This window comes from Mytilus trossulus, chromosome 1, assembly GCF_036588685.1.
Source record: "Mytilus trossulus isolate FHL-02 chromosome 1, PNRI_Mtr1.1.1.hap1, whole genome shotgun sequence".
NCBI lineage: Eukaryota > Metazoa > Mollusca > Bivalvia > Mytilida > Mytilidae > Mytilus > Mytilus trossulus.
In genome coordinates, this window is record NC_086373.1 from 107,505,215 (window position 1) to 107,524,204 (window position 18,990).

Genomic DNA, 18,990 nt, shown 5'->3' on the forward strand with positions numbered 1-18,990 from the left:
TATAAATAATAATTAAGAAACAACACGAACTCCGTTTAAATCCGGGAATGAAATCAGTTGACATACAGCTGCAAGCGTTTGAATACCTAAGAAGGCAATTGTGATTGAGTGACATCGTTGCACAAAAGAAGCCGATGTTTACTCGATATTTGAAATTTAAGCGTACTTATATTAACTAACATTTAAGAAATATCAGTTCTATATTTTAAGTGTTTCTACCGTCAATTTTTGATTTGAAGGTCGCAAATATATTGACTTGGCTCTACATAGCTATTAACAAAATTAACGGTACTAATTTTCTTGCACCAGATGCGCATTTCGACAATACATGTCTCTTCTATAATGCTCGTAGCCAAAATATTTGAAATCCAAAGCTTATATAAAAGATGAAGAATTCAAAAGGTCCAAAAAGTATAGCCAAATCCGTGAAAGGAATCAGAGCTTTGCATAAGGGAGATAATTCCTTAATTTATAATAATTTCTATCATTTTGTAACAGCTAATTTTAATAACACAAAAAAATCCGTATTTTCATGCCAGTATCGAAGTACTGGCTACTGGGGTGGTGATACCCTCGGGGGGAGGGGGGACTAATAGTCCATATGCACCTGCATATGCACCTGCAAAAATCTCTATGTGTTGTTTAGTGCAATCATACAAGCATAACTTCATAAATAAACATAAAGCATTAAAAAATGAACGAGAGACATAATATATACATTAAAACACATTTTAACACTATATTTAAAACTTATAAGATACATTTATGAGAGTAAAATATTTGTTTCTGTAATAAAATACTGTTCCTTTTAATGAAATATTGTTGCCTGTTTTGGCAACTATAGCAGCAATGCATACAATGATTTTTGTTATGCTATTGAAATAATGATAAAACTAAATACAACACAATACAATAAAACACTGAATAGTTAGAGAAAGTGAATATATGATACAATCAATAAATAGGTAAAAATTATATTCCCTTTTGAACAGTATCTAATAATCTTTGAAGATATTATGTTCAGGGTTGGATAATTGATAATGTTTCCCATGTACACACAGCGACCAATTACTAAATAAAGAATCTATTTACAACCTTACACAACCTGCATGTTCATTTTTTAAATATGTCAAAAAGCTCTTTTTCTATCAGTTGACAAACACATTTTCTGTTTTTCCAGGTATTATGAATATTGAATTCGCATTCTTCAAATAACCTCCAGTTTTTGAATCCTCTGAGATGTAAGGCTTTAAGCATTTCTTTGATGCAAGTGTTTACATTTATCTAAAACAAACGAAAAAAATAAAACTTCTTTGTTTCATTTCAAAATTTCCCTTTCATGTGAATTGTTTAAGTGGATGGATTTAAAGCAGAAGAACTCATTTATAGTGTTCATCAAAATCTAAAATGCAGATCAATTAATCTACAAAACACCAAAAACAATTCAATGGAATTGAATTTATTCTATAGAACCAAACTTCAGTGAGCTTCATCAATATCATTTTGTGATAATATAATCTTTTCTACTTTCTGTTCAAACAGGGATGTACATGATCTGGTAGTTCTTAAAGATCTAAAGTTCTTTTAAACGCACCAAAAATATGTGTATTTCACTTTTTAACACTCAGCTGATATTGCTTATTGCAAAATGCTAGGAGTAAAATGTGCAATCATCAGTCAGCGTTTGATACTGACACTATCACTTAAATTGTCGGAAGATAGGACTTTAAAGCAAAAATACAACAACTCTGATGAAGGGGTTTCTCATTGTCGATCATACCAGATTTTTTTTAAGTAATCGATCAATTGAAATCCCGAAAATAAGGTGTAATAATGAAACGAACTAGCACTTTTTCACATTAACTCATACAGCTTTAGTGTCTTATTTTTGTCCGAATACAGTTGTTGTTGGTGTCATGCTGCCATGCATTTCAATCATTTGGGTCTAGTGTTTCTGATAAAGGTAAATCCCAAAAAGAGCTTCGAATGAAAAAAAATTATGAACGTTCCTTTTTTCAATTTGTACATTGGTTACTATAATTTTCCGTTATCTTCGTTTTCGTACTGTGACTTTGCCTATTTGTAATTTAAATGGCAGCAATGTCAGATGAGGTTACAATGGAACATTTTAGTTTTTGCAGATCATTCTTTATGCGATATAGATATAGGAAGATGTGGTGTGAGTGCCAATGAGACAACTCTCCATCCAAATAACAATTTAGATATAGGAAGATGTGATGTGAGTGCCAATGAGACAATTCTCCATCCAAATAACAATTTATAAAAGTAAAATCACAAAAATAAAAGTAAACCATTATAATCTATATATCGTCTAAAATTAAATAATGAAAAAAAATCTTTTTAGATATTTTCATGTATCGATAGGATTTTTTTTGGTTTACCATAACACTTTTTGAAATAGAAAAATAAATATTTACATACTTTGTTTCTTTCATCCTCACTCAACTCTAGGTTATTCTCAACAGATAAACATAAATGTTCCTGCAGATAAAGAAAAATCTTATTTTTCTAACGCATCAGCTCTTTCACTTAACATTATCGTTATTCCTCTGTAAATGTTGCTGACATCCGTTTAGATCGTCAATAGTATTTTAAATTGATTATAAAATAAAACAATTTCTATTTTTATCAAATGAACCATCCTGCACAATTGAATTTTTTAAAATTTTGTACAACAACAGTCTAAATTGTCACCAATCTTCTGGCGAAATATGGGAGCAGATAATTCATTCCTAGAATCTCTTTTGAGACCTCTGTATAAGTATTTTATCCGTGTTAATCATTAATAGTTATAGGTAAAAGACAATGACTAGAGGCTCTAAAGAGTATGTGTCGCTCACCTAGGTCTCTGTGCATATTAAACAAAGGACACAAATGGATTCATAACAAAGTTGTGTGTTTCTTGATGGTGATGTGTGTGTAGATCTTCACTGAACATGCTAGCTGTTTACAATTATCTCTATCTATAATGAACTTGACCCCAAAGTTTCAGAGGAAAATATTTTGTAAAAATTAAAAAAATTTACAAAATTTATGAAAATCTTTAAAAGTTTACTATAAAGGGCAATAACTCCTAATGGGGTCAATTCACCATTTTTGTCATATTTACTTACTTGTAGATCTTACTTTGCGGTAAGTTAATGCTGTTTACAGTTTATCTCTATCTATAATATTATTAAAGATAATACAAAAATAATACAAAATACAAATTCAGGGATAGCAACCCAACAAAGGGTTGTCTGATTGGTCTTACAATTTTACTCTCGTCAGATTTGCTTTAAATGCTTTGGTTTCAGAGATATGAGCAAAAACTGCATTTTACCCCTATGTACTATTCGTAGCCATATTGGCCATATTGGTTCGCGGGCGGGATCATCGGACACATTTTTCAAACTAGATACCCTCATGATGATTGTGATGAGGTTTGATAAAAATTTTCGCAGAAGTTTCAGGGGAGAAGATTTTCGTAAAAGATTAAATTTTTTTTTTACCAAAAATGTGTTTCGTGTTTACTTATTTGTCGATCTTCTTTTACTGAACATTATTGCTGTTTACAGTTTATCTCTATCTATAATAAAACCATATAGCGGGTTATTTACGCGGATGTTAAATTTCGCGAATTCGTGGGATAAGGTATACGAACTGTTATTGCGGTTATTATTTTGGCGGATTAAAAATCTCTATCAATACCTTTGCATGTGACATATTTAAAGAGGCGTAATTTATTGTGCTGATTTTGTTATATCCGCGAAAATTAGGAAAAATTTACACCCTGCGAAAATAACCCGCTATACGGTATTCAGGATAATAACAAAAAAAAAGGCAAAATGGCCTTAAAAAACAATTCAGGGGCAACAACCCCTTAAACTTCAGGGCTGAGAGATCTCAACCTATATTAACATGTCAAATTTGCTCTAAATGATTTGGTTTCAGAAATATTAGCCAAAAACTGTATTTTACCCCTATATTTTAGGTTTAGCCATGTTGTCCACCTTGTTGGCGGGCAGGGTCATCAGAAACATTTTTTTAAAATAGATTCCCTAATGATGATTGTGGCCAAAAAAGGCAACAGTAGTATACCGCTGTTCAAAATTCGTAAATCTATGGACAAAACACAAAATAGGGGTAACAAACTAAAACCGAGGGAAACGCATTAGATATAAGAGGAAAACAACGATACAACATTTAAATGTAACACACACAAAAACCAACTAAGCATTAGACAAAATCCGATGAGAATAACAAATATTACATCAAAACCAAATGTTTGAATTTGGGATAGAAAAGTACCGTGACACGTCTTATAGTAATGTGAATTCACACTCAAATAAAAGAGAAAACCAACGACACAACGGAAACACAACGTTAAAATGTTACACACACAGAAATTAACTTATAATATAACGATGGCCATTTTTCTGACTTGGTACAAGTAAGTTGAAATTGGCATAGTAGTTTTAAAGGAGAAGATTTTTTATAAAAGTTAAAGTACGACGGACGACGACGGACGCCAAGTGACGAGAAAAGCTCCTAACTTGGCCATATGGGGTAGGTGAGCAAAACCAGAAAAATCTATTACGAACTTAGTACTGAGACGTGTAGATACTAAATACAAATACAAACGTAAATACCTTGCATTTTGATGTGTTATATCTAGTTCCTTCCAGCTACGTAACGTTAAGGTCTAAATAATTAAATGCCAATTTGATTCCAAATAAAATATATTTGTAAACAACCGATTTACATATACTATTCAAATTGAAAAAAAATGAGTGCTGGTAATGTTTGGGTTATTCATGCATAGAAGAATATGTTTACCCTATTGACGCTCCTTTAAGAGTTCCTGCGATCCTTTCACTTTTTGATTGTTACCTTGATTTGTATTTTCTCAGTGCATCTTAAAATTGAAACATCGGTAAACTTTTGTTGGCCTAATTTACATTCATAATAAGGCAACACAGTTAGTGTATCGAACGTACTTTATGAATGCTATTTCAGGAACACGCATGTTGCGCTGGTGCCTCTTAATTAGCTTACAACGTATCACAACACGCTCACCAACTTTATAAGAAGTTTAAAAAAATAGCCAAACACAGTATTAACAAAATAGCTGAACATCGAACATAACAATGAATGATATTTGAGACTTTTAAAACAGACACAAACACAGATTAGTCATTATATTTCTAAATGCAGATGGGATATATCATTGTCAGCAAGACAAAACGAATATGCAATGCAATTAAAGTAATGAAGAAGGGTTTTGAAATTACCTGTCCCAATATTATTTAGCTGAATTTAGCTGATAGGGTTTAAAGAATAAAGTTCGTTTGAATAATGTAATACTCTTAAATGAAACCAGTTGTGAATTATGGATTCCTTAAAACGAAACATTACGTCCAAGGAAAGGAAAGTTCGAAACAAATGCTTTATATAAAGTTTGCATTCTATCATTTGTTTTGGTCCAAACTCGCACCAGTGGTATATAGACAGAAATAATGTTTAATATAGTTCAAATTGGAGAGCATTTAAGTCACACTTCTGAAAGGTTTTTACAAATATAGCTTAAGTTATGTATAACTGCTAATACAAATCTTCATGCTTATCATGGGGAGGTGTTTTCAATATGTATGCAAAAGGATACGCAGGGATAATCAATGTAAGTTACAAACTCAATCAAACACTTGGTGGTTTCGTGATATTTTTCGTTAATTTTCCAAATCCCAGTCTGTAGTCTTTCCAATAACTGTAATAACAGATATAAAAATATGTAAACTTCTTATATCTTGTGGAAATTAACCATGAATAATGTTGAGCTTACTACCTACTAGTAAATACAGTATAATCTGAAATGGTTTTTTTATCCTTAATTCGGCTTCAATGTCCTAACAGAAAAAAAGTCGAACTATGTGTTTAAAAATAATTTAAATTTTTGCTTGAGAAAACTCCAGAGCGATGTATACATATTATCGGTGTTTCAATGACTTTATCAAGAAACTCCATTCAAATTCATTATTTTTTTTAACCAATGATCAACAAATTATACCATTTTGGACCGTATATGACTAAGAAACTCTATTACACTATTAAAAATGTGTTGACGTGTTAAAAAAAGTCAGTAACTTTATGCGAATTGATAACTGTTTTTCGAACACAACCGTCAAAATTGACATAGTTCATAAACACTTTGATAGACATATCATTTTTCTAGAATAATTATATTATTCATATATGATTGTTTTTTTTTCGTATTTGTTCTTCTATTGCAAGGTTCCGTTTTTTTGAAATTGTACACCTGACATTTGAACCCGATTAATAAAAAGCTAATCATAATTTCTTTTGACAATCGAGTTTTTTGGAAAGTACACACTCTAAGCTTCCCATTGTTTTATAATTAACCGTCTGTTAGGTAGGTATATTAAAAATTAATTATTATGTCTCAAGTCACTCGCCTGTTAGTTTCGATAATAGAATATATTTACCTAATGTTAAATGCTAGAGATAAGAGTAAACTTAGGCTATATAAATTTACCGTAAAGAAAAAACTTAGTCTATAGAAGTTTACCGATTTTCAAATATTAAAATCATTTGGAAATAATTCAAAGAAATGCACATGGGTTCAAGATTCAGATTTAAGAAAGAGCAAAGGTTTGTTGTATAACTCCTAGATAATATTAACGTTTATTCAAAGTTATGGTGATTGACAGTCACTGTAAAATTAAGCTGCTACTGTAAAACTTACTTTTGATTGAACTTTAGAAAAAATAAAACCCCATGCACAACATGATGCTATAGATGAAACTATTGGTCCAACTGCCATCAAAACCAAACCAGTCGACCCTTCTGTATTCCGCCTTATGACTATTATACAACTGCCCAGTGCTAGAGAAATTAAGGCTGCTACCACCCATACTAAACAACAGGCTAAACACGAGCACTTCTGTCCGTTAAGAATTCTGTAGTACTTCATAAATGTACTATTGTTAACATATGATATCACATCGCTAACTTGTTCTTCACACTAAAAGGTAAGCAAAATAATTATTAAAAAGTGTAAGGCAAGTAGTTTTTAGGAAGTTCAAATCTAGTAAATCGATTAGAAAAAGTCAAATCAACTTCAAAAACAAAAATGCGTGATATCACGACCCATGCAAATGCACAACTCAGTTAAAATGCAACAATCGATATTGGGACGCAATTCGTAAGATGGCAAATCATACGACAATTGTGGTTTCATTAAGGTTCGTGGATGCCATTTTTTGGGGCGGATTTAGGAACAAATATATTTTCGAAGTTTTACAAATGTATGGTTACATGCCTATAGAGTATTTTTTATCTGTTGAAAGTATCCATTCTTGGGTCATTGGTCCTACGAAGTCCAAGATAACTACTATTCCACGAATAAATGTGATTCAAAGTCGATTACAATTAATAAAACAAATCATATCTCTTATGGCCTTGAAAAGTGTCGAAATATGATTTTCTTTTGTAAGTCTATTAAATATTTTAGTATGTTTAAAACCAAAATTACTTATTCGATGGTAATGGGTTTGGCAGTTAATGTCCCTTCATCCCATTACCATCGATTTTATCTAGTTTTATTTTTATTTGTTAATAACCAATTTTCTTTAGTCTAGAATTTTAGTTTTTTGAAGGACCTTTTGTCTGATTTTAAAAATTAACTTCAAATACTAAGTAGTCAAAATATTCGAATCAGCTATCGTCGCGATAATGCCTTTTTGTGATAATGCAGCGTGAAGCAACCAACAATCAATCAATCTCATCTTTTCGCCGCAAGGTGAGTATCGTTTAGTGGTTTAAAAACCTATGTTCAAAACTATTTTGGAATTAATAATGTTCGAGCTAAATTGTTTTCCGCACCATTATCAATGTTCAATTTCCCATTTCAATACTTCTTTTGTTGATACAATATCTGCAGAAAAAGTACAGATTTGTTGCAAAACTTAACAACCACTTACAGAGATTAGAAGTATAATTACTTAATAAGGGTTTGAATGCTGTTATCATTAACAGTTGTTTTTAACAGTATGTGCTGGAAACAATGCCCAATTATATCAAAGAAAAGAACTTCACGATTATTTCATTAATCAACATTTGACATATTATATATTAAAAAATATTAACTAAAAGAGGGTATATCAAACGGTCACTCTCAAGGTTGGAAATTGGAACACTCTTGTTCCAATGAATTATGGCCCGCCAGTTATGTTATAACTGGATAATTAACAAACCAACAACATTAAAAAAACAAACGAATGAATTGTTCATCAAAAGCGAAAAATTCACATTACCTGCTGATCAACTTGACGAAGACCTTCAGGTTACTGTTTGTAGAAGTAAACAACTACGAAAGAAAATGTTAAAACACTAACCAGATGAATGGATCAAAGCAACACAAGCATGAATTCATAAGTGCTTTGAAAATATACCATGCATATTGCTTTCACAAGTTGCGTTTCACTTTGGAGAATGCTGATGATGCGATGCTTACTCTCTGTTAACGCGATTTGTTGTCCATGTAGAAAAGCCATCAAAGACAGTTTAATTTAATATAAAAAAGCTTTACTTACAATGTCCAAATTTTAAAAGATTTTGGAATGCACAGCAAGGATAGAACTCTCACGTATTACATTTTTTACTCAGTAATTAGAAGATTTTAGAATATTAAAAATATTTTCTTCTCCCCTTTAGTACTTATTTGGAGTGATGAAAACATTCCTTCTTCAACTGGATTCCTAAATAGTTAATCAAATGTACCAGGATTATAATTTAGTACGCCAGTCGCCCATTTCAACTACATAAGACTCATCGGTGACGCTCATATCAAAATAGTTATTAAGCCAAACACGTATAAAGTTGAAGAGCATTAAGATTCCAAAATTCCAAAAAGTTGTGCCAAATACGACAAAGGTAATCTATTTCTGGGATAAGAAATCCTTAGTTTATCGAAAATTTAAAAATGACTACATTACTCATAGTCATGTCACCACCGAAGTGCTAAACATCACACTCGTTCAAATACGGTCAAATATGAAGCGGGAAGTAAAAAACCCAGACATTATAGGTTACGATGTCAAAAATTCGGGTACAGCAGTCAGCATCTGGATCAACATATAATAAGATCTATGTCAATAAAGAAAAACAAAACAGACAAATACAAAGACAAAAACAAATAGACAATGCACATACGAAAAATGAAAGACAAGATGAAAAAAATGACCATGGCACAATTACATATGGCAAGATGTATAAAAACGTAAAAACGCGCGTTTCGTCTACATCAGATTCGTCAGTGATGCTTAGATCAAAATTTTTAGAAATCCAAACAAGTATAAAGTTGAAGAGCATTGATGACCATAAATTCCAAAGATTGTGCCAATAACGACGAAGGTAATCTATACCGAAACAGGATACAACTAGCTATTAAGATTGTACACAACGCCAATACCTAGAATCTATACTTCAAGACCAGCATGTATAAGTTGTATAGTTGATAGGAAATATATATCATACCAAGGTCTTGGAATATTCCGATGAACCTCTTGAAAAAAAGGACGAGATGTTTATGATGTAACCCTTATTCATCAATTATCATCATCAATCGCCTCTTCTCTCCTGGTACTACGAATGTGTTTTCACAAACATAAAATGGCCACCATGCTTTACCAAAGAGTGCTAAAATTGGCTTTTTTTACCAAAGCAATCAGCCATGTTTTTTTTATAAAGACTATATTGATTTATATTAATTAACTCACATTAGGATTGTAGGCTGTTATTTTTTCAACATTAGCTTCTGTTAATTCAGTAAACTGATAAGTATACACTTTGTCACATAGATGTGAATGCCTATCGGCTCTGAGGTACCAATTAGTTGCACCATTCTGACCACTTTCATCGACTAAATCAAGAAGGAAATTGACAATTTGTTACGATATGCAATACACTGTGCAGAAACTTTGACTTAAAATACGATTAAGCAATACATTAAGATTTAAGTCCATTGGTTTTCTTTATTTTTTCTTGTGCATATAAAAATTGCCAAAAAGTATCAACACAGCAATACTGCTAATAGCCACATCATAGTTATTTACTAGTTAAAAAAAAAATAGTCTTTCCTTTATTTAAAACATTGAGATATTATTGGCAGTTCGAACATTCATACTCAGTAGCTAAAGATTTGTCATATGATAACACACATCTTCTACCGGAGCACCTAAGATCACCCCTAGTTTTTGGTGGGGTTCGTGTTGTTTATTCTTTAGTTTTCTATGTTGTGTCATGTGTACTATTGTTTTTCTGTTTGTCCTTTTCATTTTTAGCCATGGCGTTGTCAGTTTGTTTTAGATTTACGAGTTTGACTGTCCCTTTGGTATCTTTCGTCCCTCTTCAACAATATATCTTAAATAATTGTGTCCGTTCAGAAACACACTTTTATATCATTGTATTTCCGATGTACATTTTTTCCCTCTGTTGTTTTTCTACCCTATTTATATGTTTTGTTTGTTTTCCATCTAGTGTAACATTGTTATTTTGTTTTTACATTCTACAACTTGAGTATTACAATGTGAAATGTTCTTATTTGTATTAGGAAACGGATTGATATAAGCTAACAGCATGTTTTTGGATCCTAATAATTATTCACTTGTATTAATATGTTAATACCAATTGTGTACATTACTTAACCTGATTTCAATTAATTAATATGCATACACTTATTTCAAACTAGGTAAACATGTTTAATTTGGTTCTTATTAGAGATAATAACATACTAGAACACTGATATACCCTACTTGCACATATTTGTTGGAGGAACGAAGACAAATGATTAGTCTATTTTTTATGATTGTGGCAAGGAATTATTTTTAATGGGATTTGACGTATAATAATTGACCTAGACATATTTAAGGCGAAATTTCTCGTTACATTGAAGACCTGTTGGTGACCTTCCGCTGTTGTTTTTTCTATGGTCGGGTTGTTGTCTCTTTGATACATTCCCCATTTCCATTCTCAATTTTATTCTCTAATAGGATAATATGTTTTATATTAAATTGTGACCTAAAAACATACATTCGAATAGGTAGATAGGAATTGGCATTGAGAGTCATCTGACATCGTTCTCGGTCCTTTTCGATGTGATTAAACTCCCTCAGGTTTAAAAGTTGCTTTGTTTCTTCCAAAAGACTTTAAAAAAAACGAAATTGTAAGCAGTTGTCTTCAAAACGTTATTAAGAAAATAAAACAATTAGCTTCCGCCGTGTTATATGTACTCCTGGTTTTATTGATATTTATCTTACCTTCTATACATTTCTAGGAATATGATTGGTTAAAAGCGTCGGCTTGGAGTCCTTGTAAATTCAATATTAGATTAATATGGAGGCTGAGCTTATTTAAATACACGGTTAGTATTGGTGTTACGTTATAAAAACAAAACAGTACTGAGAAAATCTTAAAGGTATCAAGAGGCGAAGAAATTGGTGGAGATTGAAATAAATTCATAAAACACTATGTAACTAATAATATGCGTTTTTTTATATTTAACATAAGAGGATATGTATATGCAACTTTTCTTTAAATAAGAAATCGTAAGATGTTTTCAACATTCGTTATTTGAATGTGAAAATATAGTTCGCAAAACTAAAGGAGATTTATGTAAAACAAAATTGACAAATAATTTAACAAAAACAGCTTGTGGTTATCTTTTAAAACAACAAAAGTATGTATTTTTGTCGAAAGGAAAAATACGTCCACAAATCCGTTGCACATGAAAGTATATTTTTTACTACATATTTGATTTAACCAGGCAAATAAAAACCTATATGCAAATGTTCATCAAAATTCAAATATGGGATCAAAACTGTATCGAATGCCCTTAGGATTGGTGAAAAGCGTAAACAATCAGAAAAAAATGTGTTTGCTTTACTTTTCAGAAGTAGGCTTGTTTTACCCAAAATACACAGCCCAATAAAGACATATTTCAAGAGGATGAAATAGTAGGTATAGAAGAATATAATATAATTTTACACGTAGGATCTTAAAGTTGTGTATTTACTGCATGTGAAAACGGTGTTAAGAACTATTAGCTAACGAAAAGTAATTACAATAGAAAGTGGTTCAAATTCAAACAAGTTACAAATTATCCCATGTATGGTAAGAACGAAACATTTCACCTTTAGCGATACGAACTTCTTGTATATTTTATCAAAATGATATTTACATTATTCATCCATTTTATATTACAATTTGACTTTACAATAAAATTGAGAATGGAAATGGGGAATGTGTCAAAGAGACAACAACCCGACCGTAGAAAAACAACAGCAGAAGGTCACCAACAGGTCTTCAATGTAGCGAGAAATTCCCGCACCGGGAAGCGTCCTTCAGCTGGCCTCTAAACAAATATATACTAGTTCAGTCAGTGATAATGAATGCCATACTCATTTCCAAATTGTACACGAGAAACTTAAATTAAAATAATACAAGACTAACAAAAGGCCAGAGGCTCCTGACTTGGGACAGGCGCGAAAATGCGGCGGGGTTAAACATGTTTGTGAGATCTCAACCCTCCCCTAATGCCTCTAGCCAATGTAGAAAAGTAAACGCATATCAATACGCACATTAAAATTCAGTTCAAGAGAAGTCCGAGTTTGATGTCAGAAGATGTAACCAAAGAAAATAAACAAAATGACAATAAAACATAAATAACAACAGACTACTAGCAGTTAACTGACATGCCAGCTCCAGACTTCAATTAAACTGACTGAAAGATTATGATTATGATTATGATATTAAAATGCAAATTTTGTGGTGATAAAATTGATTCAGCAAATAAAAAATCATTAGATATGTTGGTATAGATGTATCTACATCGTAAAAGTCGAATTAAAAATTTATCTATAAATTGCTTTTGGTTTTTGTTTAAAAGATATTAGTTTGCACTTGTAAATATTTATCAAAGGTACCAGGCTTATAATTTGATACGCCAGACGCAGCACGTTTTGTCTACATAAGACTCATCATTGACGCTCAGATCAAAAAAATTAAAAAGCAACACAAGTAAAAATGTTGTATCAGTGACGTTCAAATGTTCAAAATAATACTGTAATTTGAGACATGGTATCGTGCAGCCACTTACACATATTTTTATCAAAAGTGTCTATTATCATTTAACAAATTCCATAGATGCACCGTCATAAATACCTTAATAATATGTCAAAAGGTGTTAACAAAACATATCGAGATCCACAGTAAATGTGTACTTATTCTAAAGCTTCTGAATGATAAAATTGAGAATGGAAATCGGGAATGTGCCAAAGAGACAACAACACGATCATAGAACAGACAACAACAGAAGGTCACAAACAGGTATGCAAGGGTTGATAAAATTCGCACTGAACTATACCTCCATTGTTTAAACATTCTCCCATCAAAAATAAAACCTTATATACTAATTGCCTTACCTGTCTGCTCTATGTTTTCAAGTTTGTTTACCGCTAAAAAAGAAGAAGGTAGTCTTCATATTATATTCAAATGTTAATTTGTCTTGTATTATACATAATTTTTTTAAATAAATTAAATACAACAGACCATAATTTTTCTAAAAAGTTAAACCAACAGTAGTATACAACCAAAACCGAGGTAAAACACCATCTATAAGAGGAAAACAACAAGACCTATACATTTATCTATGATACGGCAAAATTTATAAACAAGGGAACCAACAATGTTCCATTGCTTTAAAGTTATCCTTATATATATTTAACATGTTTTTTCTGCTAATGAATCACTATTGTCATATTTCAAAGATATGTAGGTGTACTTAGAATCAGCACCTCTTTCACCTTGCAAAATATAAAAAATCATCTGAAAACGTCTTATCATTACACTTGCATTCCACATTACAAACTTAAAAGGATACTGAAAGAATAAGTCAAACTTCGTTTTTATGAAAACAAATCTCTAAGGTAGATACTTAAACCTTGTTTAAGGCAGGTAAAATCATACTTTGAATAAACCTGCTCTAATTCTAACAGAATCTGTAAAACTAACATAATCAGTTTGCATGATTTTGAGTTGTTTTAACTATCTGTTATAGTTGTAAAGAACGGAAAATTGCATTTTGTTTACCCTTTTATATAGGCTGTTCCAAAAATATAATTAGTCTATAAAAGTATCTAGCCAACATGAACTAAACATTTCATATCAAACAACTTAATTAGCAATAGATGCGACTTTCTATTATCGATTTCGCCTTTTCGAATTCGCGTTTTTCGCGTTTTCGACTTCGTGATTTTGCGTTTTCGCGATTTGCGTTTTCACCATTTCGCGATTTCGCCTTTTCGTCTTTTTACGATATACATGTTATTATAACAAAACTTAAATATAATTGTGATTGTCATATAAATTTCATATCTGTGACGTATTTCAAATATTTTAATATAAATTAGACAATTTCTTTACATTCTTTGTTGACAATTACTGAACAAATTTAAAAACAGATGAATTTGTATAAAATACCTTTGAATATACAATTTGCTGGAAGTTACAGTTTGGACATTTAAAAATGAATGAAATTGATAATTATTATCGCCATGGTTACTTAAAATACATAATATTTCATTTAATGCTTATGCTGTGAATCTAAAAATTTTAATATTTAAAATAGCTTGTGTGAAAAAAGTTGAAAAATTTAATACATTATGGATATAAATCTTTTGTCAAATAAAACTTGGGACGGTTTCATAAGACCTGTTCATTCTACATATTATGACCTGTCTTGTGATCCTCTTAAGACTGTCTTAGACCTCGCCTAAAAACTGCCGTAGGTTGATCTTAGTAAAGATATCCTAAACCTGTCGCACGTTCTTTTAGTTTAAACTAAAAGTAACCTTGATTTACTGAAAATTCATGTAAATGAAGAATGTGTTTCCCATATATTACAAAACGCTTGATTATTATTTCAAATTTCCAAAGATGGAAATTTGTTCATCTACAAGAGACACCAATGGACAAGGGATATACTGTTGAATACGGTAGACAATAACAACAATCCTCACCGTGTCAGAACCAGATTAACAAAAACAAATAGAGAACTTTATTTAAATAATGTAACTCATTTGGATTAAAACAATTTTAAATAAGGCTCTCTAAACGCAATATCAACAACATGACTAAAACATAATTAATCTACAAAGGGAGGGACAAAAGATACCAAAGGGACAGTCAAACTCATAAATCTAAAACAAACTGACAACGCCATGGCTAAAAATGAAAAAGACAAACAGACGAACAACAGTTTACATGACACAACATAGAAAACTAAAGAATAAACAACACGAACCCCACCAAAAACTAACACAAAGGTTCCTGGTTCGATTCTCGTTTGGGATGAAAATTTCAGGAACACAATTTTCGGCTCTCCCTTGACACCATTTGCGAGTATGGTCTCGAGGAAACGATGATAGTCCGTCGGACGGGGACGATAAATGGCTGGCCCGTGTTAAGAGAGAGCCATATCTCTTGCACGTTAAAGACACCCTTGTAGATATCGAAAAAGAGTAGGCTAATGCCGCTACAAGGCAGCACTCGCACCCGCAAAGTGGAAAGGGATTAATATAAGTTGCAAAACTTGTTTCCCAATCCACTATAAATAAATATGTTTAAACTAAACCAAAAACTAGGGGTGATCTTAGGAGCTCCAGAAGGGTAAGCAGGTCCTGCCCCACATGTGGCACCCGTCGTGTTGCTTATGTGATAACAAATCCGGTAATAGTCTAATTCGGTAGGTCACATTCATAAAAGGGAAGGGGATTGTAGTTACGACGTAAGAAACATATTCGATATCATTTGTCAAACGGTTATTCCATAACGGTCAACCAACTCGTGATGGCGTCCGTAAAATTTACGAAGGGATGATTTCAACTTCACCATTTGAAAATCTTGGTTTAATAGCTTCTTTGTGAGCAGCAACCCTCTATCAAGAAAATCATGATAGGAAATGCAAGCACAGGAATATCGTTTATATTTGGAGATATATACCCCGTATGCAGGTGCTGCTGGAATGTTGCTACTTAGAAATAGAAAGTTCACAATTGGAAAGCTGAAATCATCTCTTTTGTCGTAAAGTTTTGTTTTCAACCGACCCTAATTGTCAATTTCTAGATGTAAGTCAAGATATGAGATCGACTTAACTGTATCTGTAGTATCCTTTATCTCTAGTTCGATGGGATAGATGCGTTCCACATAGTCAACAAATTTTGAATTATTTAGTGAAAAAAAACATCATCTTTATAGCGGAAAGTAGAGTTAAAGGATATTTCTAACTTCTTATCTTTCTTCCAAAGAAGTTCCTGTATGAAGTCAGCCTCAAAATGATAAAGAAAAAAGTCGGCAAGTTGAGGGGCACAGTTTGTTCCCATTGGAATGCAATATACATGTAAACAATAGATGTATATAAACAAAATATAATTTCAACAACAAAAACCGCCTATAGTTTACATTTTGGCTTAACTTATAAATCTGACACTTTTAAAAAGATAATGACTTGTTAGAGTATTTGAAACAAAAGAAGGTCTTAAAGGAATTGCCTAATTTATGAAAATATTAAAATATGGATATAAGTAAACCATAGATATGAAATTTATATGACAATCATTTGAATGACTTATACTTTGTAGTCCGTTGGTTTTCCCGTTTGAATGGTTTTACACTAGTAATTTTGGGGCCCTTTATAGCTTGTTGTTCGGTGTGAGCCAAGGCTCCGTGTTGAAGGCCGTACTTTAACCTATAATGGTTTAATTTTTAAATTGTTATTTGGATGGAGAGTTGTCTCATTGGCACTCACACCACATCTTCCTATATCTATTGTCTCCAATTACATTTAAAATGTTATGTTATATAAAAATGTAAATCGTAAAATTGTGAAAAGGCTTAAAAGAGGGACGAAAGATACCAAAGGGACAGTCAAACTCATAAATCTAAAACAAACTGACAACGCCATGGCTAAAAATGAAAAAGACAAACAGAAAAACAATAGTACACATGACACAACATAGAAAACTAAAGAATAAACAACACGAACCTTTCATATGGTGGCCGGTTAAGTCCATTTCATGTTTTCTCGTTTTCGTCTTTCATATTCTATAGGGCGAAAAGGTGAAATCGAGAAAAGGCGAAAACGCCATAAGCGAAAAGCCGAAAACACGAAAATGCGAAGTCGAAAACGCAAAATCGATTTCGCGTTTTCGACTTCGCCTTTTCGCGTTTTCGACTTCGCGATTTCGCCTTTTCGTCCTATAGAATATGAAAGACGAAAACGAGAAAACATGAAATTGACTTAACCGGCCACCTTGCGAAATTTTTGATATTTGACCTCAATTTAAAAAAATTTGCACTTTAAAAATTATTGACGACTTGAAAACAGCAGTACAAATAATAAGCTTTCATATATTATATAAAGTAACTATATTTAAAGTGAATTTATCAAAATCGTTTACTAAGCGTCTTTTTGAAAAATGTCTAGCTATTAAACCAAAAGTTCCAATTGGTGAATTTGAAATCATTCCTTCGTAAATTTTACGGACGCCATCACGAGTTGGTTGACCGTTATGGAATAACCGTTTCACAGATGATATCTGATATATTCCTTATGCCGTAACTACAATATCCTTTCCTTTTTCACGAATGTAACCTACCGAATTAGACTATTTACCGGATTTGTAATAACAAAAGCAACACGACGGGTGCCACATGTGGAGCAGGATCTGCTTATCCTTCCGTAGCACCTGAGATCACCCCACGTTTTTGATGGGATTTTGATGAGGGCAACTGCTATATAAAATATTATATTATATTCAATATTTACCAGGGTTGGAATAAACATCAAATATTTTGGCTGGAATGTCATCTGCTTTCCGTGCATCTATGTAGCGATGAGATTTCAATAACGTTGGTAATTCTTCGTCTGGAGTACGGATAAGAATAGGAATAAGCCTAAAATGGTTCTTAGACTTATACGATAGTTCTAAAGCATGTTGTGCCTCTGTCATACACATTGAGCTCTCAACGAAATTCGGACTTAAAACTATCAATACAGCTACACTCTGTATCATTGTGTCGTAAATGTTTTGATCTATCCTCTTCCCTTGAATAAAATCACTTTCATAGTTCAAACATTTCAAGAAAAATCTTTTCTTGAGTTGTCCACAAATCTTGTAGACTTCTTTAACGTCTTCAGAGGAATATGACACAAATAAATGATATTTTTTACCAACCGGAAGATCACGGAAATCCTCATTAATGTTCAGTTTGTGAAATGTTCCATCAGAACGTTTGTTTACTGACGATTTAAGACAAGCTTTATTTTTAAGAGGAAATTGAGAACAATGTGAATGGATTTCTGAATCTGAACTCAATGTTGGATTTGGTCCAGTAAAAGATGGTTGCAAATGTAAGTAACTGTCTTCAGATGACAATAAGGTAGTTGTTTCTGATATGAAACTAGCACTTGCTTGTTCGTTATAGGACGATATTTCGTCATCTTCGAGAAGTATAGAAACATCTTCTTTATTCAACTGGTTAATTTTGTTATTAACAATGATATTGCTCTCCATTTTGTTGGACTATGATAGTATCGTGCACGACAAGATCCTTTTCTGTAAGAAATAAAGTAACCAATTGAAGACGGAAGGGTCCGAAATTGAAAAGATATCACGGTTTTGCATGCAGTAAAAGTAAATAAACTAAAATATAAATATAAATAATACCACTGTTTTAAACTGTTTTTCTTCTCGTGATAGATTGATTTTCAAAAAAAATAATTGGCGAGGCTTGTTGAGCTTATATATATTCAAATGTATGTGTTTTCTCAGGTAATCCCACTTACAAAACAACTTATTTGACAAGGATGGGATTTCATGTAATCTACCGAATTAGACTATTTACCAGATTGTA

At 32.0% G+C, this 18,990-nt stretch overlaps 1 protein-coding gene across 1 annotated transcript in view; it reads right to left on the bottom strand.

Moving 5' to 3' along the window:
- Positions 1-807: 807 nt before the first annotated feature.
- Positions 808-18,990, bottom strand: part of LOC134696578 (uncharacterized) — a 30,277-nt gene continuing 12,094 nt past the window's right edge. Inside the window, exons 3-10 of the mRNA XM_063558438.1 lie at positions 17,903-18,692; positions 13,500-13,532; positions 9,798-9,940; positions 6,764-7,042; positions 5,666-5,767; positions 4,653-4,688; positions 2,443-2,502; positions 808-1,284 (exon numbers count right to left, since the gene is read on the bottom strand). Coding sequence (XP_063414508.1) covers positions 1,114-1,284; positions 2,443-2,502; positions 4,653-4,688; positions 5,666-5,767; positions 6,764-7,042; positions 9,798-9,940; positions 13,500-13,532; positions 17,903-18,650 — 1,572 coding nt within the window. The 5' untranslated portion in view covers positions 18,651-18,692 and the 3' untranslated portion in view covers positions 808-1,113. The remainder of the gene's footprint in view (positions 1,285-2,442; positions 2,503-4,652; positions 4,689-5,665; positions 5,768-6,763; positions 7,043-9,797; positions 9,941-13,499; positions 13,533-17,902; positions 18,693-18,990) is intronic.